Source organism: Canis aureus, chromosome 16, assembly GCF_053574225.1.
Source record: "Canis aureus isolate CA01 chromosome 16, VMU_Caureus_v.1.0, whole genome shotgun sequence".
In the NCBI taxonomy this organism is placed as follows: Eukaryota; Metazoa; Chordata; class Mammalia; order Carnivora; family Canidae; genus Canis; species Canis aureus.
Window position 1 is genome coordinate 2,060,001 of NC_135626.1, and position 26,014 is coordinate 2,086,014.

General features: G+C 37.5%; 1 protein-coding gene across 19 annotated transcripts in view; it reads right to left on the minus strand.

Annotated features, from left to right (window-relative positions):
* The window catches only part of DENND1A (DENN domain containing 1A), a 509,667-nt gene that overhangs the window by 381,700 nt on the left and 101,953 nt on the right, over positions 1 to 26,014 (minus strand). For 17 of the 19 annotated variants that reach the window (XM_077850604.1, XM_077850613.1, XM_077850600.1 and 14 more), the window contains one exon: positions 994 to 1,037. The exons of the other annotated variants lie outside the window; for them this stretch is intronic. In XM_077850604.1, coding sequence (XP_077706730.1) covers positions 994 to 1,037 — 44 coding nt within the window. The remainder of the gene's footprint in view (positions 1 to 993; positions 1,038 to 26,014) is intronic. 19 annotated transcript variants of the gene reach the window in all.

Sequence of the window (26,014 nt, forward strand, 5' to 3'; positions counted from 1 at the left end):
GTCCCCTGTATTCATAAAGATATCTCAGATACCTTGCCCTTATACAACAGGCCACATTGCAAAGGTGCAAAGTACATTACTACAATTGTACTGGATATTTCCATTCCATTCGAGGATATTTTTTTTAACAGACAAAATTCAAGAGAAGGCTTTATCAAGTTGTTTTGTTCAGTGTAATCAAGGATGCTTCTATCTTGAAACTGCTTTAAAATGCATAGCAAATTGCATATTTGAACTAAAAATTTAAGATGCCCCCACAAAAAGCTATAAAACATCTCTAATATTTCTTAAGATAGACACTGGAATCCAGAATGTACAACCTGGATCTAATTATCAAGAGTAGAGCAGCATCAGAACTTCAGGGCTATTTTATGATTAAAATAGTTCCCTCCACTCCATTCCATGCTTGCAGGATACAGGAAACTCGAGATGGCAGAGCCACCCAGCCAACCTCAGCTTTCCCTACCATCACTAGAACTAACCTCACCCTGAAAACCATTCCTGAATGTGTATCTCTTTGTACTATCTCATAATACATTTCTAATCTATTTCAAATAGTTTCATAATCTATTTCAAATTCCAGGAAATGTTACAAACTTCCCTCCTCCTCTGCCTTTTGTTAACACTGGTTCTTGACTACTTAAATGGCATTAAAAAAAAAAAAAAAAAAAAAAAAAGTTCACAGGTAATCCAAAAAGGATTTCCTAATGAACTGCAAACTACAGCACATCTCAAAGTAAAAAGTAAAATTGGCAGTAGATTTTCTTCCTTACTTTCTGTGCATTTTTCCCCTGAAGGTAACACTCCAAATCTACCACATATTTTCAATCCGACCTCAATGTGTTTTTATTTTTTGTCTTGGGCTCCTAATTGCTATTTCTCTTCCCTCTAAAAATTCATTTATCTCTTTCAGTAAAAAAAGAACAGTAATAATATGTTGAACAACTCTGAAATAAATTTTGTCATGTAAAAAATTAATTACGCATTCCGAACCTGGTCACTGTAGTCCTCCGGGAATTGCCTCTGCACCTCAGGATCTGTAAATAATTGACAGATAATATTAATTGGCTTTGGATTAGTGAGCAAGCAGAGGATCACACATTAATATTTGATCAGAAGATGATAGCAGCCCTGGCAGGGGATCCAAGGGGGGCAGCTGAGGCTGCTATGTTGATGAGCACAAGGAAGGACTCGGCAAGGCACTCCCATTACCCTCCTCCAGAAATATAAAAAAGAAAAATTTTGAAGACCTGATGCTACTGTTAACTTTAGACTATTACCTAATGCAAAAATCTTGCCAACTGCAAATTGCCCTCAATATATTTTTTCAGAGAAAATGAGTCTTAAACCTGGCTTGACTTTTTTTCTCTAATCAGAAGCCTCCTTTTCATAGTTACCTATGTGAGCTTGATAAACCACCTTAAACACCAGTTTCAGATTGTGTGTGTGTGTGTGTGTGTGTGTGTGTGTGTGTGTATGTATAGGGGGTGACGAGGAGTAAGAATTCTTTCAAGGAACAAACGCAAACTCTTTGCTTTAAAAATAAAATATGTCCTTACCAAAATACTTAGTGAACTCCTGAAAATACAGTTAAAACCAGATGAAGTTTTCTTCAAAACAGAACCAAATGATACACTTTTAGCTTGTCAGTGCAAACAAAGTATCATGAAATGAGATATTATGTTCTACCTAACATAATTAAACTTGCTCAGCAACTATAAAAATACATAGGTGAAAACACCTTTTATGACCATCTGTTTAAAATGGAGTTACTAAAGGGTCACTTGATTCTTCAATCATAATTGCAAGATAATCCAATGCCATCGTCTGTAAGTCAATACATGAGTGTACTAATTAAATGCTATTAGCACTCCATTTGCTATTGATTAGGAAAACATTCAATCTTTTCTAATAAGAGAAATATTTGGTTCCTCAGAGACACATTATGGAGACTGATAAGAACAGTATGTATTTGAGAAATCACGTACCAATGGACAAGGCTTATGAAAAAGTAGAGTATTTGAGGGTCCCCTCACACACTAATCACAAAATATACTACTCAGTTTTCACAGCTATCTTTTAAAACATCAATTTACTTCTCTGTGAGAGTGAATCCACATAAAAGCTAAAACCTTCCAAATCATAACACAAAAATGTAGTTCATCTTTCTGCAGTGAAGAATCAAAAAGGGAAAAAACTAAGGGCCTATTCACATACTATATTTAAATCCTAAAAATGCCAATTTTCAAGTCATTAAAGTCAATGGATGTTACTTTTCAAAACCCAAGGCTAATAACAAAGGAAGGAGTATTCAGAAGGTCATACCAAAAAAGGAGAGCTTCTAAAAATGGGTAGCACAAAAAAGGTGAAACTATCTGTAGACCATTTCAGCTCTTGAGGTATCTTCTGGTTGACTTAAAAACTGAGGATCAATTTCTTTCCTAACCCCTCATCTGCAAATACTAGATGGGACAAAGGACATGCCTAGATTGTGACTAGCAGAATTCTGGAGTGATGCCCTCTGTGCAGGGCTGCCCTAATGTGCCAGAGGAAGAAGCTGTTGCTTCTCTCTGGCCAGAAGGGCTGAAATCACACAAGGACTTGGCCCTCTTGAGACAGGAGGCCAGAGGGCGCTAATGGTGTGGCATGAAAAGCACTAAGGTCTACAGGGAAGAATTGAGAGATGCAAAGGGGACAACCAGATGCCTAACATACCTCTAAAAGCGTGCTGGCTAGGTCAGGGATGGGGGGAGCCGAAATAAGAGGGCAGTGGTTATAATTTCTAAAACATACGTAAATCACTGTAGTGCAGAAAAAAACTGGTATTTTAGGATTTAAAATTTGGTCCCAAGACTGGAAAAAGAAAATGCACTTGTAAGCCACAGAGGGACACAGTAAAACAGGAGTTGGGAAAGCCACTAAATAATCTAAGGGCTTATTCTTTTTCTTCCAACTGTCACACAGTTAACACTTTTCAACCAGAAAACTTCATATAGAAATGACTCACATATAAATCTTTAATATATGTCCTTTTTCTTACAGTAGTTTGTGCTTCTCAGGAACTACAAAAATACTGATGGAGATCACAATGGAATAAAACCAAAGACTATTTCTTTATCATCATTTTGTGAGGGGATAAATGTCAGAAAACAAAGTTTATGATATGTCCTTCAACTTTAAAAAAGTTTCTGTCTATAGATAGATGGGAGAAAGGTTTTTACATCTTTAGCCAACTATGTTAATAAGAAACTATAGTAAAAATTAACTTATTTTAAAAATGTATTTTATTCATCTATACAATATAGCAGAATTTTAAAAAGAGAAGGGAACATGGATGAAAAGAAAAAAAATAAACTTATTTTAATATACTGAAGGTAAATATGACCATGGAATGCCAAGATGGGAGTCATGCAAATCATACTTACCCTAAACATTGTCTCAGTAGTAGGCACAATAAACATCAACCAAATTCCTTCAACTGTCCTAAAACTAACCCCAGAGTGAGATTCCCAGATTTTTAGAGAATCATGTCAAGAGAATATATGTATTATTATTTACTATGACTCAAGCATAAAGCTTGTGATTTCCCTGAAGGCCCTGAGGTTTACAAAAGCAAACTTCATGGGTTCTTAACACTCTTTAAAGCAATATTTTAAAAAGAGGGCAGGGGTGGAGGGGTGGGGAGGGGCAATGCTTTTTAGAAACCAAAGCCCAACCTACAAAGTTCCGCTCCATTAGCTCAAAGACCCAATCTGATAGTTTATAAAACTATGAAAACCACTTTGTAAAAATTAACAAAATATTGAAAATAATTTATCTGAGTTTTTCTTAAAATGTCTATTTTGCAGTGGGTTGAAATCATCTTTTCTCACATTGAGTCGATCACAAATGCCATAATGTCACCAAAATATCGACAATGGAAACATCTGAGTTTAAAAGGTCCAAATACAATCTGCTTTTCTCAAGCAACACAACACCCGCCTTACTAACAGTTTCAGCATGGCACATGTACAAAACCTAGCACCCTGCAGTTAAGCAAACCGCCTTTAAATTTTCTGTCTGGCAGCAATCCACTTGCGTGTCTGTATGTTTTTACAAGTACTCTATGTATTTCATTGCATCAGCTGCATTTCTTTGAGTTTTAAATGGTCTGGGAACATTTTATGAAATGTTCTATATCTTTATATGGAAAATAACATACACTGGAAAACTGTGCATTGGTCTAATATTTATATATCTATTTCTTTATCCACCATCCAATACTATAATTGCTAATGTTCCAAAACACCTTCTCACATTCATATCCTCACCACCAAATGCACTGTCACCAAACAGCTAACTTTCAACACAAAAATCTGCAGATCAGAGAACTACCAAGGAAAAAACAGCAACATTTTGCTTAGGCAATTGGCAGTAAGAACAGAGTCATGGGCATATGTCAAGCTTTTTATCGAAGAACTGTCCCTCTTACAGAATATTAAGAACATTCCTTTTCCTTCTCTCAGCAACTTTCTCCAGATTTAAGTAATGGTAAATTTTAATTTTTAAAATTAAAAATGAATTTCATCATTTCCCAAGAAAACACTTTTCAACCTAAAATATCATATTTAAAATATCTTGCCATAAGATGTATGGTAGAGTCCATATATGTCTTAGCCACATAAGCCTAAAAGAGGCATTTGGCTCTGAAACAAGTCTTGGCATCATATCAACGTGATGGGCCTCTACCTTCTCCAGCACCGTGGCCATGCAAGAAGAGGTCTCCACAAAGACACATTTGCACCACCACTTCCACTGCAGGCCATAAGAAACATTTCTATACTTCAAACAGACATTTCACAGCATAGGATTCCCAATAGCAAAACTGATTCAGGCACAGAATATGACCATACTTAAGTGGCTAAGTCTTTACAGGGAGGGGGGAAAAAAAAAAAAAAAGGTCTCAGAATAAGTATGTCTTAATTTTTTTAAGAAACATTAATTTTCTTCTACCACAATTGTTCATGTTTTCGAGTCTTCTACTGTAACATACTTTAAATCTTTAAGATATACCAGATTGCCACAGGATGTTTAATTAATAGAATTAGAGTTTGGGCAAGACTTGCTGGAACGGTGCTATAAATTATTTTACACAGGCTCCAAAACCTTGAGTTCTGCCTTAGGCTTAAAGTTCCTAGAAAACGTGGTAGACAGATCTTTTACAACAGAAATGCAAAATAATTCATAAAAGTACTGTGGTTATGTATTAGGGCTCATTTGTAGATCAGTAACTAGTATGTGTACACACACACACACACACACACACACACCCCTCACCAAACTATTTTCCTGTTTTTCTCTGTCACACCAGTGACTTCATTTGAAGGGTCAAGGCATGACACTGATTATTGAAAAATACAGTGACTACATTCTCTATGAAATGTGTGACAACTGTACACTAACCAAACCTTATAATCTTCAATAACTGGAGCTCTTTTAGAAAATTTAAGAGAGACTGCAAAAGTAGCCATTAACACGGGAATCTATGCTGCTTTCACTTTTAACATGGCAGGTATCAAGGCAGAAAAAATGACATTTAATACCCACTAACATTTATCCAGTCATTATCCCTAGGATATTTCAGTCATGAAGAAACAAAACTTTGAACGTATTTAAAACTTACAATTATAAAAACCTTCCCTTTAAAATCAAGACTTGAAAATTAGCTATAAACGATATAATCTCATTGTTCAATTTCATATAGTTTAAGATACTATCTTCCACTCCCCCACAGCCGTAAATGTTAATCCAAGCTATAATCAGATTTAATTTTCCAGATGAGAAGATGGGAATATGCTGCAAACGGGTAACAGTCCATCACACTGCTCTTTCCCTAATGACATGTTCAAATTTTATACACTAAAAATGATCACACTCAGAAAGTAGTCTGAGAAGGCATACATTTGAGGACAAGCTCAATCTTTCCCAAAACACACTAAGAAATAAGCTTTTTTTCCATCTTCAAAAAGAAAAGTTTATTTTTTTGCATAATGCAGAATTAGAAAGTTTCTTGACACTATGATTGCAAACTGGACTCCACAAAAAAAAAGGGGGGGGGGCTTTAAGGACACTCCCTATTAAACTCATTACTGCTATAAAGAGTCAGCTTCACTTACTTTATAAAATACCTGAACCATTAGCATTTTAACTAAATACAATTATTCTAGTAAACTATTCCATTTATGAGAGTTAAAATTTAATTATTGAAAATATACTTTGGAAAGGAATGCTTCAAATGTTTTACATAGTAAAATAAGAAACCCGTCAATACAATTTCCTTTTCCTTCACAATGAAACAAAATAGTTTGTGTTGTTTTTCCCTTACAAATGTTTTTAAATTAAAAATTACTTGTCTTAAACAAGAATTATTGATTTCACAATGTAGATTCTATCTTGAAGTTACAAAAGCATATAATTCATGAATTTTATTTTTTAAGATTTTGTTTATTCATGAGAGACGCAGGGAGGGGGGCAGAGACACAGGCAGAGGGAGAAGCAGGCTCCATGCAGAGAGCCCCATGCGGGACTCAATCCCGGGACTCCAGGATCACGCCCCGAGTCGAAGATAAGCGCTAAACCGCTGAGCCACCCAGGAATCCCCAATTCATGAATTTTTAAAAAGTCATTTCAAAGTACTTTTAAATGAACATTTGGTTTCCATGTACAACTGGAATTTCTTAAAAATTATTCCAGGTATTAACTTTTTGCTCTAAAACATGAAGACCACAAGACATAAAAACTTTGAATCATCACTAATTTTAAAACTCTGTTTCTATTCTAGCCTTTTCCTTCAACATTGGCATTTAAAACACATTCAAATACTGCTTCACAGCAGCCAGTCTAATAACATAGGAACAGTTCACCATCTACACCTATAATAAAAACCCAAAGAGCATTATTCAGGGAAGAAGAGCACACCCACCTCAGTATGGCAAGTAATGGAACCATTCACGTGCCAGATTCCTCCTCAAACTAACAGATTCTGCCTTTCAGACGTATCCTGCTCTGATGTGACTATTTATGCATAAACAGCAGACACTGACCTATTGTTTTCAGTTATTGGAGTTATGAATGTAGTACGGTTACCAATTAAGTGAATCAACAAGTCCTAAGTGCATCAGCTGTTCTACAAATAATGAGTCCACTGACATTATGCAGTACAATCTTGGGAATTTCATCTCCCTTTCTAGAGAACGGTGATAGATTTTGACCAGCAAATGCCACTACTTAACCAATCATTTGAAATCGCTTTTATGACTAATCCCATCTACGAAAGGTATATAAATCTGATTCTCAACCAAACTTATGCCACGGAAACTCAAAAATCAAACGTAAGTCAAATTCCAAAGGGAGCTTTAAAATGGAGAGTGCTGGAGAGAAGAAAAAAGTACAGGGAATATTTTCACTTACACTTTCCTTTTTGCCTGCTGAATATCCTAATTTCCAACATTATTATTTAAATATTTGGTTTCGAAAAATTAGTTCGAGGTTTAGAACTAATTCCTAAAACCTATAAAATTGACAAATCTTGATGAAGGCCCTTTATCGTTAAATGGTTATAATCTCAGGTTTCCATTAATTTCCCTGTGAGTTAAGATTCGTGTGAGCCCTTTTTTTATTGTTGTTGTTGTTGTTTTTAAAGATTTTATTTATTTATTCATGAGAGAGAGAGGCAGAGACAGGCAGAGGGAGAAGCAGGCTCCATGCAGGGAGCCCGACGTGGGACTCGATCCAGGTCTCCAGGATCACACCCTGGGGTGAAGGCAGCGCTAAACCACTGAGCCACCCGGGCTGCCCACCCCTTCCTTTTGAATGAGCACCTTAAGTGTCCAATTTTTATTCCAATGTGAATAATTACTTCAGACTTAACCTAAATGACAGCTGTGCCCTTTATGTACTACAAACGTAACATCACTGCATACGGTCTTTATAAATAGATCTATCACATCCGTCAAATCTGGTGGAAAGAGATGACTTCATTATTTACTCAAATACAACAACTGGTTGCATACCCACTATGTGTCAGGCACTGGGATATGCATCTTGTGTACAATTTCTAATTTAATCTTCATGACAAAAAATAATAATAATAATAAAACTTCATGACAAAGCTGTAATATTGGGACTATTCTAAGTACATCATCGTTAAAGAAAGCAATAGGTTACCATGTATCCAAAGTTAGAAAATCAGTATTTATTCATGGCACAAATATGCTGATGTGATAGGCCCAGGTGATGAAAAAGCCAATCCCTGCTCTCAAGGAGTTTACAGTATAACCCTAATGGAGAACCCACAGAATTAAACAATTACCACAGAGCTTGTGCCGTGCTGGGGTTAGCAGAAGGGCATCAAACTGAATTCCGACCAGGACAGCAAAAGCTTCAGGGAAGAAGCGGCAGAGCCAGATGTGGAATATAGGACTAGACAGTGTTTCATCTTATGCAACCACAAGCCCCCTTCTGAACAGTCTAAGGGACAGTGAGTCAGTATTTATTGAGGCCACAGCTCATGTTCTACTTGGCTTTGTCTCCTACAAAAGGTCTTCCCTGTTATAAATGCTCAACATATATTTTGGCGTAAGAGAACAGAATAAACTAATTAAATACCCTGTATCTCTAAATGATGGATTTAAAAGCCTATTTCAAACATCCGATTGAAAACAAGCCTCAGAATGCTACAGGCTTCCTTCCTAAAGACACACTGGCATATAAGCACACAATAAATATTAGTTGTTGTTTTATTATTAACCCCAGTGGAGAAATAAGCAAGCACTATAAATTAGATGGCTACAGATGTATAGGTATGCCTCAAATTGGAACTACATGTGTTCCTGAAATAAACTTTTATAAACCCAATTAAAATTTTCCCATTGCCTGCCATTACTTACTTAGAAATGTTATAACTTTATCAGAAACTGATTTTCTCTTCGTCATCAGTGGTTCGAAAATCCTTAAGCTACAGTTTATTTGCCTCCTGGCATCTGTTTGCTAATGATCTGTAAACATCAAATGCACTAGGGACTGTCTCAGATTTACAGAAACCCTGAGGTGAATCTCTGTATAAACTGAAGGACCTTTCTGCTAATTTCTTTACTTTCTAAGTTTGCATTCTGGGTTTCAGAAACAAGAGTTCCATTAAACATTTTTTGCAGTAATAATTAGAATACTGACAGCTACCATTTACTGAATGCCTATGTACACCAGTAGTTGCCATAGGTGGTCTATATTTTAATCCTAACAACAACTCTGCCAGGTAAGTAGATGTTTTATAAATAAGAGTGAGGCTCACTAAGAACAAATTCAGTTAAGCAACGGAGCTGGGATTCACCCTGCATCCATCAGACTCCCAAAAATCCAATAGTGGCTTTCTTTTTTGGATTTATGTATGTCCTCCTGTTGATCTGTCTTCTAGTTATTTTGTGATTCAACAAAAAGAATACATCTGGACAAATAATCAAAACATGTTGTCATGAAATAGGCCGTAGCAGATTATGAAGGAGAGTTTTCCAATTTCTCTATTTAAACTCCTTTGCCAAGTTCAGGATACAAACAAAAGACTCCAAAGTAACTAGCACTCAATTCAACTAGTAAACATGATCATGAAAAGATGAATTCCTATTAACAACTTAGAATATTTTTGAAGACTAGAGGGTATCCTTGGATAATCTATGAAAAAAAAATTACTGGCTAAACAGAATGAATAATAACGCAGAGAAATGTTTTCCTATTTGGAAAATGTGTTTTCCAAGTATCCCTAAACCATACTGAGAACCCCAATGGTAAGGCTAAACTACTGCACACAGTATACACAAAGCTGACACCCCAGCAAAGGAAACGTACTATGCCTGTCAACCAGAAGACTAATTTTGTCAACAAAATTCTGCCTCTCTTCCCCTGGAAACAAGCCATTGTTTCGTCCTTATCTGTGCCATATATCCTATATAGTACCTATATATCCTATACCACTTTGGAAGTGGGGGAGGGAGAGGGAGCAGGGAGTAAAATATAAATAAAATTTGCCATTTTAACATTTTTAGGTATACAGTTCGGTGGTACTAAGTACATTCATGTTATTGTACAACCAGCACTATCATCTATCTCCAAAATTTCATCTTTCTCCAACTAAAATTCTGAACCCGTTAAATAATTCCCAATTTTACCCTCCCCATAGCCCCTCGCAACTACCATGCTACTTTTCTGTCTCTGAATTTAAAACTCCAGGTACCGCATATAAGTAGAATCATATGCTATCTGTCCTTGTATGCCTGGCTTATTTCACTTAGTATAACATCTTCAATTATGAGGTGTCAGAACTTCCCTCTTTCTTCCATCTCTGGCTATCATAAATAATGTTGCTATGAACATAAGTGTACAAATATTTATGCAATAAATATTTTTCATTGTTTTCATTATTCAGGACATATGTCCAGAATTGGAATTACTGGATCATGTGGCAATTCTATGTTTAATTTTTTTGAGGACCTATACTACTTTTAACATGTTTCAAGACCAGGCCTAGAATCCTTAGCCTGGCCATTAAGACTAAACCACCTGGAGGACCTGGGGGGTGGGGTACAGTTGGTTAAGCATCTGACACTTGGTTTTGGATCAGATACTGATCTTGGGATCCAGGGATCCAACCCTGTATCGGGCTTCACACTCAGTGCAGAAATCTGCTGAAGTTTGTGTGTGTCTCTCTCTCTCTCTCAAATAAGCCTATTAAAAAAACAAAAGACCAAACCACCCAATTTCATCTGTTTCTTAAAAATGAATCCCCAGGGCAGCCTGGATGGCTCAGCGGTTTAGCGCTGCCTTCAGGCCAGGGTGTGATCCTGGAGTCCCAGGATCGAGTCCCACATCAGGCTCCCTGCATGGAGCCTGCTTCTCCCTCTGCCTGTTTCTCTGCCTCTCTCTCTCTCTCTCTCTCTCTCTCTCTCTGTCTCTCATGAATAAATAAATAAAATCTTTAAAAAAAAAAAAATGAATCCCCGAATCTAGCCAGCCCGATCAATCCATTTTCCCAGAAAACTTGACATGCTTTGCTTATCTTTCTCCTCTTCCCATATCCAAATCAGACCCTTCCAAAATATGCTCTTAGGCATCACAATTTATAAAAGTGGCCAATTGTATGTTCTTATATGAATTAATATTCAATTACACTAGCACTGTAAAAAATTAAAAAGATAAAAAACCATGTCCTCCCTCACAAGTACAGTGAATTTTAAGTGTAGCTGGCAAAGGAACAACAAAACTGGCATACTCGCTCAAACTCCTTCACTTGCCTTCTGGCACTCCTGGTCAGTGATCAGCACAATTCTCAGTCTCTTCACACTAAGCTCCCTTCCCATTCCTAGATTCTTACTCTGACCTAATGCTAGCTTCCTCTGGGGCTCTCTCAAGTGGTGAATGTCTCCTCTCCATCCTTCCCACTGGCCTGGAGACAGGGTAGGCAGCCTCTGCCCCTTGTTTCCACTTCTAGACTTTTTCTCCTTCATTTTCCAAAATTCCTCATTTTAACCCAAGCTCACCAGGCTACCTTCCCCGCTCTGTTCCGCTGTCGTCTACTAATCCCAGGGTTACTAGCCATTCCTGAGTCACATGGGTCCTGCCTGGTATATATACTGCCACTAACTCTCTCACCACTCCCATCACAGTCTTAGAAATTTCAGTTTGTACTTAGCCAATCCTTTGAAATCCCTGAATTCTTGATTTCTTGGCTTCCTCCCTGCCAAGGACATTGTCCTCTACCCAATTTCCCACGGTCATACCCAAACTCTACAGTTGGCAATAACTGAAACCTCCTCAATCATCAGTTTCAAGCACCTCAGCCCCCAACCATGACCTGCCTTCTTCCATTCTAGTTCACTCCCTACTGTATTGTCTTCATTCTTCAATCCCACAGGGATGCTCTACCAACCTTTTCACTGCCCTTTATCCACCTCAGGTCCACACTATCCTCCTCACCCAGCTTAAATTCTATTCTATAACCACTCCTTTCTATGCATCTTCCACATCTTTGTGTCTCTCTCTTACTTTGTCAAACTCACTTGGCAAAGTCCAACAATCCTTGTCAAATCCAATGATCGACCTGTACCAGCTAGAGAGAAACACCCAACTATGTGACTAACCTAGCTTTAAAGTTGGGTTATTTGCTGTAAGTGAACTTGAGCAATTATACCACATTTTCCTTAATTCATTCACTCTCTTGCTCTCCTCCAAGACTATTTCATACTTAACTGTCTTCCTTCAAACCTTCTCCATCCTCAACTGCCACTAATTACCTCATTTGCCTCTTCACTGAGAAAACCAATCAGAAGAGAACTCTCACAAGCCTCCACCAATATTTCTACCCATTTGTTATCACTGACCCACAGATGCTGCCTTCATCCTACTACTATGAAGAACCATCTGTGCCCTCTTGCAATTGCCCTCTTCCTCTGTCAACTCGGATCCCATCCCCTCTCACCAACTCAGACATTGCTCTACCAATTCTTCTGTGTTATTAATTTTACCTCTCTACTGGATCTTTCCCATCAGCATGCAAATATACTGTTATTTCTGCAAATCTTTTTTAAAAGGTCAAGACCCCCACAACTACCACCCCATTTCTTTGTCTTTAAAGCTATGTACTTCAAAAGAATGCCTGTACCTACCTCCCCAATTCCTCTCTTCTCACTCTCCTGAACCTATGCCAATGAAGCTTCTACCCCACCACCGTTGTGAAACTGCTTATCAATTCAATGACCACATTCACTCACTTCTTACTCTTAACATCAATTATCAATCCTCAGTCCTCATCTTACTTACCCTATAAGCACCATTTGATACCCTCGATGGGTTCCACTTTCTTGGTTTAAGTGGCTTCCATAGTGTCCCACTCCCCTGCCTCACTGCTTCTCCTTACGCTCCTTGCAGATCTCTTCCAATTGAAGGGCCCCAGACCTCAGTCCTCGGACTTCACTTTTCTCTTCATGTCCTCTTTTGCTGGTCTCTTTTAGTCTCATCACTTCAAAGACAAATATGCACTGTCAACTTTACATTTATTTCTTCCAACTCCAGACTCATTTGTCTGTCTACTCAACATCTCCACTTGGATGCCTAGCAGACATCTCAAATTTAACATGTCCAAAACTGAACTCCTGATCCTTCTCTCACATTTCAGATCCAATCTGTCAGCCCATCCTGTCAACTAAATCTTCAAAATAAATTCAAGTTCTGACCATTTCTCTCCATCTCCCCACTACTACTCTGGTCTAAGTTACCATCATTTCTACTACAACAGATGCCTAACAGGTTTCTCTGCTTCTGCCTCTCATGCCCTACAGACTGTTCTCTAAATAGCAGACACAGTAATCCTGTTTTTTAAGTCAGGTCCTCCTTCACCAGAAACTCTCAACTCACTTCCTAGTATTCTCTCCCCTATCCCAGCCACATAGGTCTACTTGATGTTCCTCAAACATGCAAGCCATGCTTCCACTTCACAGCCCCCTCCCTTGCTGTTGACTCTGTGGGATAAACACCAAGGAATGAGGCATGTGCCGTCCTCTTCATAAGTTACTTTCCTAGCGCTGCCTTCCCCAATCACCTTATTAAAAAAAATTACAATTTCCGTATCCCCACCATTCCTTATTTTCTTTTCCTGTTTCCTCCTTATCACATTTTATCATTCAACATACTTTCTTATTATCTGTTTTCCCCTACTAGTATGTATGGCTTTATGATGGCAGGGATTTTTGCCTATTTTGTTCACTATATCCCCAGAACCTGGAATAGGGCCTAGCACATATATACTGAATAAATCAAAAAGAATGAAGGAAGAAAGGGAGAATAAATTGAACTACTCCTTCCAGCAAATAATTTGGCAATATGTTTCCAAAGCACTAGGAATGTCTTCAATCCATACCCTAGTAATTCTACTTCTCAGAATTGACCCCAAGTAAATAATTGGAAACATAAGTAAATTCCTTTTATGTTTGTTTCAAACATCATCTCAAAAATTGAGAGCATTAATAAGCTCAAGTAACCCAATACCTATAACCACCATTACAATTAGGTTGTGGGGACACCTGGGTGGCTCAGTGGTTAATCATCTGCTTTCAGCCCAGGGTGTGATCCTGGAGTCCTGGGATCGAGTCCCACATCGGCTCCATGCATGGAGCCTGCTTCTCTCCTATGCCTATGTCTCTGCCTCTGTGTGTGTGTGTGTGTGTGTCTCTCATAAATAAATAAATAAAATCTTTAAAAATAAATACATAAATAATAAAATTAGGTTGTGTCTGTGATAACATGAAGAAATGCTAACATCATTCCATTATGAAGAATTAACTCAAAAGAGAATATAAAGACTTATCACACTATAATAGAAATTTTTTTTTTTTTAAGTTTTCAAAAGACACTAAATGGAAACCCACCAAAACTTCTAGCTATGAGTCTTGAGTTGTGAAATTTTAGGGTTTTTTCCCTTATTTCCTGATTCTCCACATCTTTATACAAGGTTCATAATTTAAAAAACAAAACAAAAAAACTTCTTAAGTAGGGAAATACGCTCCTCGGAAATTTAATTTAAGTGGTCCATGGCAGCATATAATGTCCCCATGTGCCTCTTTCAGGAACTTACCCCTGACTACTTCAGCCCTCATTGACTCCCTCTGAGCTTCTGTAATATTTACTGTTTGGGTAGCATCTTAAATTATTAACACCTGACTTACACCCAATCATTTACTATCTTAGACTGTTACTTCCCTTGTCTAAGTACTTGTCTTCTTAATAAATAAAATAAGCAGCTCCAAAAGCCAGAACTGTATCTCCCTACCATTTGTACTTTTTCTAAGAATCGAGGTACCACAGCATTCAAGCACAGAGTCAAGCACAAGTCTTGAGCACAGAGCAGACCGCCTTCCAGAAATGCTTTCTGAATTTACTCTGAAACGTCTTTATAAAATTTCCCAAGAAAGATTTAGGGGCACTTCTAGTCAGTCTCCTCCAAAAGACTTTACAAAACGTCCATTCTGTGTCACATACTATGACAGGCATATACCCTATGTCATTTAAGCTTGACAATTCTACAAGTACTGTTACCCCAGGAGATCAGGAGAGCTGATCACATCACTGGTTCATAATCACTCAGATAGGTAAATGTAAAAGCCAAGATTCAAACTCATAGATTTAACTCAATAAACTACCAGTTTTAATCATTGCGCTTATATAGCTTACTAGGTCTCCATCAGCCTCCCCCAGGAATCTACCCTTGCCTATAGGTCTTAATTATTGTGCTTATACAGCAGGGTTTATCAAGTTTTGGCATGCATCAAAATCACCTGAGGGGCTTCATTCAGTTTCTGTCTTAGTAGTATTTCCAAGTATTTCCATTTCCATTTCTAGTGAGTTCCAAGGTCATACTGATGTTGCTCATGCGAGGGCTGCACTTTGTGAACAACTATTTTACAGACTTGATGAAAACCAGCAATAGGTTCAACGTTCCTTAGAAAAGGTGAGACATTTGCAATTCCATGTTTGAGTCTCAGTTCCGGTACTCCTTTTCAGTGAAAATTCTCTGACCTTTCCTCCCCACCACCGGCAGGTTGTTGCCGCTCTTATGTACTGATCCTAAAGACTCTATAGGCTGGCTCACTTTACCTGGAGCATTAGGTTACTACTACCTTGTGTGTATACACGATGTATTATATAAATCATATGTGCTACATATTATATGTCTATATTACATTGTTACTATTATTAACACTACTATTATATCAAGATACCTATTATAATCTTCTGTGGGTCCTCTAGTATTATAAAGGCTAGAAAGCTAAAACTTTATTTCTCAAAGGCACCTGCAACTAGGACACCAGATGTGATTTTGGTTCAGCCAGTTAGATCCACTTGGTGAGACTTGAAATCAGAGCACAGGCAAGAAGAGAGCCAGGAGGTAACATGAAGCATTCATTTTTCTGATGCAGAACTAACAGGAATGGCATGACGGCTCTGGAGGCAACAAATGTGATGGAGACTTTCTAAGCCCAAGTCGTTAAAGGTGGGAATACTCAGGGGCTGACATGTGGGATAGCAGCTTCCAGAATCCCCCAGCTTCCTGACATGGCAGAAGTAGTCATTCTTTTGGTGCGCTACTTCTGCAGCATGACTCTGAAAGTCATTTCTGGAGATTTAGCCTGAAGCATATTCCTCCACTCTTTCTAATGATTCTGTAAGACTGAATTCTTTGTTGTCACTCCTTTTCTGATGGAGTGGGTTCTCTGATCTTCAATTAGACCTTGACTGATACACGTCCTGTGCATACCTCTGTCCTATACTCATTACGCTGGACAATCTTCCATCTACTTGCTGACCTTCCCTCCCTACCTAGCCCTAGCCTTCTTGACAGTAGAACCACTTCTACTCATCTTTATGTCTCCTACACCTAGAACAATATCTGACCCTTACCACAATCATTTTTTAGTGAGTTTTCAGACAATCACAATAACCATAATAACATGAGAAACATTTAGCATGAATATTAAAGCGTCAGATTGGGAATCAACAGATCTAGATTCTGCCACTATGTGATCATAAATAAATCTTTGAATGTGAATTCTCTCAAATATAAACTGATGGTGTTGACTGAGTTTTTTGGACTCTCAAATTCTGTTATTCTATGATCTAAAAATCTTCAGACAACTTCCTACTTTTGTAAAATGTCCATGTCTACAAGTATCCTTTAAAAGAAATGGCCCTGAGGAAAGCACTTCTTTCTGGTTTTTCCCCCACGGCCAACCATCTTACAGTTTTAAGACGCTCATAAAAAACAAAATAAAGTCCTTTCAATGAAGTAGAATTCTAAATTTAAGCAGCAGTGGCTAATACTCAAATACCATTCTATATATGCCTTTTTTAAAATTAAGGATTTAGGAAGTCTGAACACTCAAATATGTATTTTCCATTAAAAAGCAATTAACTCAGTAATTGTCCTAAACTAGACAAGTCTAAAATAGACTTGACATAACAATGAGAATTTTGAAGACTCCTTTCCTCCTCTCTGCTTGGCTCCATGACTTTGCTTCCATGGTTTCATTTCATTATCTGGAGGGGTTTCCTTCCTCCTGCCATTATTACAAAACCTGCATTCTATAAAGGCCCAGCCTCCATTTCAATCAATAAAATCTTACATATAGGAAATAACAGAAGGTTCTTAGCTTGGAATAATGCTATGAGATCTCTCCTCCTCAATCTGCATTCCCTTAAATAGTCCTAAAAACAACTCTTTTCTGGGTGAAATTCATCAAGGTTTCCCTAGCCCCTGGACTCTGCATCCACACCAACTGACAAGTGAGGGTAGGCTCAGTAGAGCCAGGTGAGGAGCCAGGGCTTAAAAAACAGGACACATAGGAAATGTGGGCTGTTGGGGATGTAGAGAGAAGCACTTAAGGGGGCAACAGAAGGCTGGTACACAAGATGGACAGAAAGAAAAGCAACCCAAACCCTATAGTGCCTCTAAAGCTAACCACTGTCAAAATTCCAATAACTTCTTCAAGACTGAATAGCTAGGATTTCTCAGAGAATTAATCTGTGCTCAGGGAATACAGAGATAAAAGTGTAGCAAAGATGGTCTTCGTATGGTTTCTCTCAGACTTGCTCACACAGTCCATCACACATAGATATCTTTGAATAAACAAGCAACTCATCCCTGAGAATAGAAATGGGACATTATCAGGGCTGGTTCTTCCCAGCTCCTGCTGAGGACGGGGATGAGTAACTGAATTCACAGGATGCAGCAAACTCGGATTGTGGAGAACTATCTCAGGGCACTGATTAGGCCCTTCTCTCTACACATCCTCATCAGGACAAACCTGCCCCGGACCCCGCTGCACGGGGCAATGGCACTACCCTAGGACTATGTAATCCAGGTAGCACTGCTTCCTCCAGGATCTCACCTGATGGTAGACAACCCATATAATGCTGCCACAGTAGCTTAACATACACAGTGAAGTCTACACATATGCCTTCTGGAGGTCCCTGGAACCTGCAGGATCATACAAACAGTAAACAGTAAGGTGACCTCTGTGTCTGAGAGGAGAAAGCTGAAGACTCTCAAGGCTGATGAAGCTGCTTGGAAACCATCCAGGCAAGAACCACTCCAGACTATGACCCAAGAAGCTTGCGTGGACTGGATTTCAATATGCACTCCTCTAGTAATTAGCTGTGTGACCTTGTGGTGGTTATTTAACCTTTCTGTGCTTAGTTTCCTCATCTGTAAAATGGGGATTAAGACAGTATCTATTCTATAGGGCTGCTATGAGGTATTAGATGAAATAACACACCTAACGAAGTTGAACTGCTGCCTGGCATGTGGTAAGCTATCAGTTTATTTTAGACATTATTATCATTTTTAATATCATTTTTCATAACAGTATGGTGAATGACGAGAATGAGCACTGGAGTCATTCCTAAATTAGAATCTCAATTTAACTTATCAGCTGTGTGATCCTGGACAAATTGGTTTTTCTGAGCCCCCAGTGCCCTGATCTGTAAATGGGGCAGAATAAGGTCAGCCCCACAGAATTTTCAGGATTAAGTAAACAATGGAAGTGAACCACTCTGAACAATAGTTAGCACCTAGTAAATGCTTAATACTGTTTCCTCCCAAGGTCACCATTATGTAGGAGGGATATGAAAACATGAAACTGCTTTTGAAAAAAAAATAAATTAAAAATAATTTTTTTAAAAAAAGAAACTGCTTCTGAAGTAACCAGTGATTGATTCTAACTCTGTGAGCCTCTGCTTACGTATAATCGGAGTCTTCATTACAGCTTTCTGAGTGGGACTCAACAATCCTGATTCTCCCTCGTCAGCCCTGTCATCTTGTTGCTTCCCTTCCTTTCCCAGTGAGACACTTGATCTTTTACATTTATCCTGTTATCCTGGTTACGCCAGAGAAGACCCCTTACTAACTCATGCTGGGCTCCTAGCCTGTTCTTGCCCTCAGTTGCTCACCATTGGCCCTCTCTGGGAAATTCCAATCTTGAGGAGCAATAATATGAGGTTGGCAAACTATCCTGATAACATTTCCTTTCCAAAGTGAGAAAAAAAAAAAAAAGAATCCATGAACAGTGGGTTATTGAAATTTGCTAAGAGGCTACATCTTAAATAAGTATTCTCATGACAAATGAGAACGGTAACTGGGGGAGGCGATTGGTATATTATGTAGCTGGATTGTGGTGATTATTTAACAGTGTGAATCAAAACATCAAGTTGTATATCTTAAATATGTACAATTCTTGTCTGTCAATTATACCTAAATAAAGCTAGGGTAAAACATCTTATGTAGCATCCCAGAAGGCTCCATTGTGTTTCCTCTTAGCATCCTCCTTTTTCCTGCCTCCAAAAGGCAACTACTGTTGTTATCATTTGTTATCATTTGTAGCCTTTGTTATCATTATGAATTAGTCTGAAATCACCAGTTGGTCATTTAACCGACTGAGCCACCTAGGCACCCCTAGTTCATTCTTTCTAATTGCTATTGAAGACTATTTGTACACTTGTACACACCCACTAATCGTAGCATGTCAGGCACCTAAGAGGGCATCAAGAGACATGATCTGTGGTCTCTCCCTCATAAAAGGCAACAAATACTCTCTTGAAGTTGCTCAGGCACAACAGAAATTAGGACAGCTTTGAAAGGAAGGGTGAACAGGTAAAATAAGGACTCATAGTTAATCAAATCAGGAAAGAAAGTGCTGGCCTCCACCAAAGAATTGCATCTGCTCCTGTCCCTTATCAACATAATCTGGGAGTTACCTAGGTAGCCAACATTTTAATTTGAGCTTGAATTCTTTCATCCTTTTTAAAAATATATTTTTTTTCTTTAAGATTTTTATTTATTCATGAGAAACACAGAAAGAGAGAGAGAGAGGGAGGCAGAGGGAAGAGCAGGCTTCCTGCAAGGAGCCCAATGTGGGACTCAACCCCAGATCCCAGGATCACGCCCTGAGCCAAAGGCAGATGCTCATCTGCTGAGCCACCCAGGCATCCCTCTTTTATCCTTGCATGAAGCCCTGACAAGATCCTGTTATACTATCAACCCAGCCTCTCCATCCCCTTCAAAATTGAAAGCATCTCCAAAGGAGATGGGACACCAAACCCAATACCTTACCATCCTGAAAGATGTCAGGAAAGGGTGGCAAAGTGGTGAAGTTTTACAGTCCCTAATTCTGGTTGTTTTCTTCCCCTCCTCAGTTTGGCAAAGGTTCAAAGTATGGGAAACATCTGGATACTGAAGCATCTGGGTAAACAAGCAGTCTCATACTCTAGGTAATTGAGAATATGGTTGGATGGAAAGTAATTTAGTATCATTTTTCAGCAACACAAATAGTATCAATTTTACATGTCCATGCCCCCCCCTTTTGTTTTTTTTTTTGGTCCATGCCTTTTAAATCACCAATTTTCCTCCCAGGAAAACATTTATAGAACTCATTGAAGCACTGCCTTCTACAGAAAAGAGTTTTATTCAAAGTACTGAAAATATGAAACCACCTAAATATCAAATCAACAGGGCAATGGGTAAATAAATTATGGTAAACTCATGCAATAGAACCATTAAGCGTGATTGATGGGGATGTAGAGCAACTGGAACTCTCATACTGCTAGAGGGAGAATAAATTAGCACAACTACTTTAGCAATTTGAAAATATTTAGCAAAACTCAACATACCTCCAACTCATGACCCAGCAATTCTATTCTTAGATATATACCCAAGAGAAACCAGTGTGTATGTTTACCAAAAGACATGTACAAGAATAATCATTATAGCTTTATCGCTAATAGTAAAAGTGTCAATCAATAGAAGGATGAACTAATTGTGGTATATTCACAGTAGAAGAGTGTATAGCAATTAGAAAGAATGAACTAGGGGTGCCTAGGTGGCTCAGTTGGTTAAATGACTAACTGGTGATTTCAGACTAATTCATAATGATAACAAAACAGTAGTCGCCTTTGGAGGCAGGAAAAAGGAGGATGCTAAGAGGAAACACAATGGAGCCTTCTGGGATGCTACATAAGATGTTTTACCCTAGCTTTATTTAGGTATAATTGACAGACAAAAATTGTACATATTTAAGATATACAACTTGATGTTTTGATTCACACTGTTAAATAATCACCACAATCCAGCTACATAATATACCAATCGCCTCCCCCAGTTACCTTTCTCATTTGTCATGAGAATACTTAAGATGTAGCCTCTTAGCAAATTTCAAATATACAATTCAGTATTGTTAACTATGATCACATTACTATAAATGATCTCCATTTGGGTAAGGGTTACACAACTATATACATTCATGAAGCTATACACTTACCTTTGTGGATTTACTCTTTCTAAATCTCAATGCATTTTTTTAAATGATAAAGTAATGTAGAACTCTAAATGACATGAAAAGGTGTCCTCTTTATTTTTAATTGGACTCCCAACTTTTAGTTGACTGCTACACAAATCTAATAAATATTAACTTTTTACTTCACTTTGGCTCATTTTACATATTGCATAATTCCATTTCAACTGTATACTCCAATGATCATTAGTAAATTTACCAAGTTGTGCAACCATCACCATTAATCCTTTTTAGAACATTTTCATCATCCCAGTGAATCCCTCCTGCCCCTTTACTGTTAATCTATTTTCCTACCCCAGTTCCAAGCAACCATTGATCAATCTACTCTATCCCTCTAGTTTTGCTTTTTCTGGACATTCACCTAAAGTGATCATACAGGCAGCCCGGGTGGCTCAGCAGTTTAGGACCACCTTCAGCCCAGGGCATGATCCTAGAGACCCGGATCCAGGTGATCCTGAGTCCCACACCAGGTTCCCTGCGAGGAGCCTGTTTCTCCCTCTGCCTGTGTCTCTGCCTCTCTCTGTGTGTCTCTCATGAATAAATAAATAAATAAAATCTTTAAAAAATAAAATAAAGTGATCATACAATACATGGTCTCTTGTGTCTTAATTCTTTCACTTAGCATAATGTTTTTAAATGCATCCATGTCATGGCTTATACCAGTAGTTTCTTTTTATAGCTGAATAGTTTTCCAGGATATGAATATACCACATTTTGTCTATTAATTCACCAACAGATGGGCAGAAATATTAACTTCTGCACCATTTCTAGCTACAAATAGAGCTAAAGCACCACCTTCCACCCTCCTCCCATTCTCCTACTCCTTCCAGAGAATCACAATCGTTTTGAAATTAGTGTGCAATCTTCCCCTTCACGCTTCTATACTGTTAATACACATGAATGCACACATGACAAAATAAGTTTTGTGGTTTTAACATTTACATATCTGTATACTGTTTTTTTTCAATTTGCTTTTTTGTTTTACTCACAATTATATTTTTGAGATTTGTCCAATTTGTTTTAAGTGGATTGGATTCATTCATTTTAATTGCTATAAAATTCTCCAGTTACAAATAAGTCCTAATTTATCCATTTCCTCTATGATGGGCCATTGAAGTTTTCAATATTTTTCTGCTACAAAAAAAAAAATAATGTTGTGAACATTCTTGATAATATCTCCTTGTGCACATGTGAGAATTTCTCTACATTATCATCTACTTAAAAGTGAAACTGTTGAATATGAGCACCTCCTCTTTACTAGGTATTGCCAAAAGAGTCAAGAGTTTTTATTGCCCCACATTTTCACCAATACTTGATATTAGTCAACTTTAAAAATTTTCTACCACTCTCACATAAGAAGTATCTCATGACTTTCATCTGTATTTCCTTGATTTTTAGAGATGTAATCTTTTTATATGATTATTAACCATTTGAATTTCTTCTTTTGTGACCGGCCTAATATGTTTTCATATGTCTTCCTATTTCTTTCCTTCATGTACCTTACATATTTAGATCCTAAGGCTTGCAAAAATTTCCTTCAATCTGAAAATTTCATTTAGTTTACAGTTTCTTTTGCCATACCAAAGTTTTAAATTTTATTGTGGTTAAATCCAGTCCTTTTCCATCAGGGTTTGTGCTTTCTCATAGTTTATTCAAGAAATTTTTTCCTATCTAGAACTCTAAAATATAAAAATATTCTCACATTTTCTTCAAATATTATGAACTTTTCCTTTTTTTTTTTTTTTTTAAAGATTTTATGTATTTATTTGAGAGAGAAAGAGTGATACAGAGCATGAGCAGAGAGAAGAGGGAGAAGCAGGCTCCCCCACCAAGCAGTGAGCCTGACACCAGGTTCAATTCCAGGACTCCAAGAATATGATCTGAGCCAAAGGCAAATGCTTAACTAAGCCACCCAAGCACCCCCAAACTTTCGCTTTTTAATGTAGATCCTTATTCCAGCTGAAATTTGTTTTTATGAATGCTGTGAGTAGGCAACTGTTTTCAAGTAGATAGTCAACTGTCTCTCAAAATAGCAGAAGTGCCTGACACAGCCATTTACTCCTAAGGGCAGCGGCAAAGTCCTACTCATCCAAAAAAACTGTTTAAGGATGGGCAACCCAGGTGGCTCAGTGGTTTGGCGCCGCCTTCAGCCCAGGGCGTGATCCTGGAGACCGGGGATCGAGTCCCACATTGGGCTCCCTGCGTGGAGCCTGCTTCTCCCTCTGTCTGGTCTGTTCCTCTCTCTCTCTGTGTCTCTCATGAATAAATAAATAAAATCTTCAAAAAAAAAAAACTGTTTAAGGAAAGGATTTGATATTTCTCAATATCCCTTAAACATAACAAGTCATAGCTAATGACGTTTGGTAGGGCAGAATAAACCAGAATATACTGGGTCAATTTTCCTTAGACCCAAGGAAAAAGACTGATTCATCTTTATCCAACAAAAGCATAATGAATCTGAACAGATACTAAACCATCTAGCAAGTGAAAATACTGGGCAATAGCGAAGTAGTTAGGCATTCCTACCAGCTTTCTTTTATTTTATTTTTTTAAGATTTTATTTTTTTATTCATGAGAGACACACACACAGAGAGAGAGAGAGAGAGAGAGAGAGGAAGAGACACAGGCAGAGGGAGAGGCAGGCTCCATGCAGGGAGCCCAATGTGGGACTCAATCCTGGGACTCCAAGGATCATGCCCTGGGCCAAAGGCGGCGCTAAACTGCTGAGCCACACCCGGGCCACCCCAGCTTTCTTTTGGAGTCACAAAATATCAAGTTTTTATGAGTTAAATGAGGACACAAATCCAAATTTTTATCTAGCCCTCAAATTCACACTCTCATCCTTCCCTCTCCTTTCCAAAGCTTAAATTTAGAAAAGGGTCACTCAGGTAATGTATCTCAACAGTTACAATGTTAGGAGAAATGCTTTACCTTATGCTGTTGTAATCATGACCAAACTTCATTCATAGTGATATTCTTGAATAAACTAACAAAAATTATTTCAGTGGATATAAATCCTCATATAATTACTACTACTTTATAACTACTTGGGAGGTTTTTACATAATATTACATTTATCATAATTTACATAATATAGCTAGTATCAAGCAGTTAAATGTGAATTCCTTGTTCTCCTGAAAAAGGGAAAGAACACCATTTTAAGTTAATGATATGTTTCTGAATATGACACTCCAAGGCATTCTTAAGAAGGTATGTAATATGGAAACTGATAATTTACCAAATAAATTAACTGTGATCAATTCCTTTATAAAAATTCACAGGAACTATTAAATGAAAGCAAATGTTAGTTTAATATTTTTTACCCCTTCCTTCTTCTGCCATCTATTAGAACTTATTGAGAATACAATTTAACAGTATTTCTTTGGAAATGCTATAATGCAACTGCCGTATAATTATCTCTTAGGCTGCTAATTTTCAGTATTCTACATACTTCATAGTATATTTTATGTACACTTAAAAAATGTAAACTCAATGGTCAAGGAAACAAAATAGGTACTCTTTGGTTTAAAAATTCATTAAGCATAATAAATTCAATTAGACACAGTATGAGGTTTTCCTCAAAGCCATACAATAATAACACAAGTTTGTATTGTTCAAATATTCTCATTGTTATACAGGTTGTCATATTTCACTTTTAATAGGAACTGACTCAAAGAGACCTTGGAACAAAAGTATCCTAACCAAGTAGCAGTTCCCAAAGTGTTATGCTAAAAAAACATTACTCTCCAATTCACACAAATCAAACAATCAAATCAGAGAACAACTACTTCTTTATTCATAGAACAATGCACATTGGTTTCCAATGCCCAAGTGATGCTACCTAAAAAATATTTAAACAAGAAAAACTAAAGATGCTGTAACTGGAAAAATATTAATAATAAAATATTTTTAAAACGGATCAATTAAGATCTTATTCACTGAATGATACTTTTGTGAGTTTAGCAATGATTCCAACTTCAGCTGAAAACAAATAAATTAAAATTCCTTACAGTAAATCCTAACATTGACAATCTTCTTCATTAAAAATAGAAAACTAAAATCGATTCAACCTATAAAGACTAAATCCCACTAGAAAAGAAGAGATGTGGTTAGGTAGGAAATTAGATCTTATTGAAATTACATTTTATTGAAAGTAAGATGATGGAGATAAAACGGTACCTTCGTTACAAAGGTATCACAAACAGCTGTATTCTTTAAAATTATTCGTTCAAGATATAATTTGCTCTCCTGCAGTGTCAGATGCTAATACAACCAATTTTGTACAATCTAAGCACTGTCTACAGATGTACCTTCTGTTTTTAAATCAGCAGGAACCACTGACCAGCATAAACAGTATTCCTAACTAGATAATCAGCAAACATGTAAAGTCTGACACCCTCCCCAAAATACACATTCGATCACAGAATTAATTCAATAAATTTCCACGACTATAAACAACTGCACATACTGAACAAATCTAATTCAAAAAGCACCAAAAGTCAATTATTGTAAATAGCCATTATGCTGCACATTAGGAATAACTTCTAATATCTAAAATGGGGGAATTGTTTTAATTTATTAAAAGCATGTTT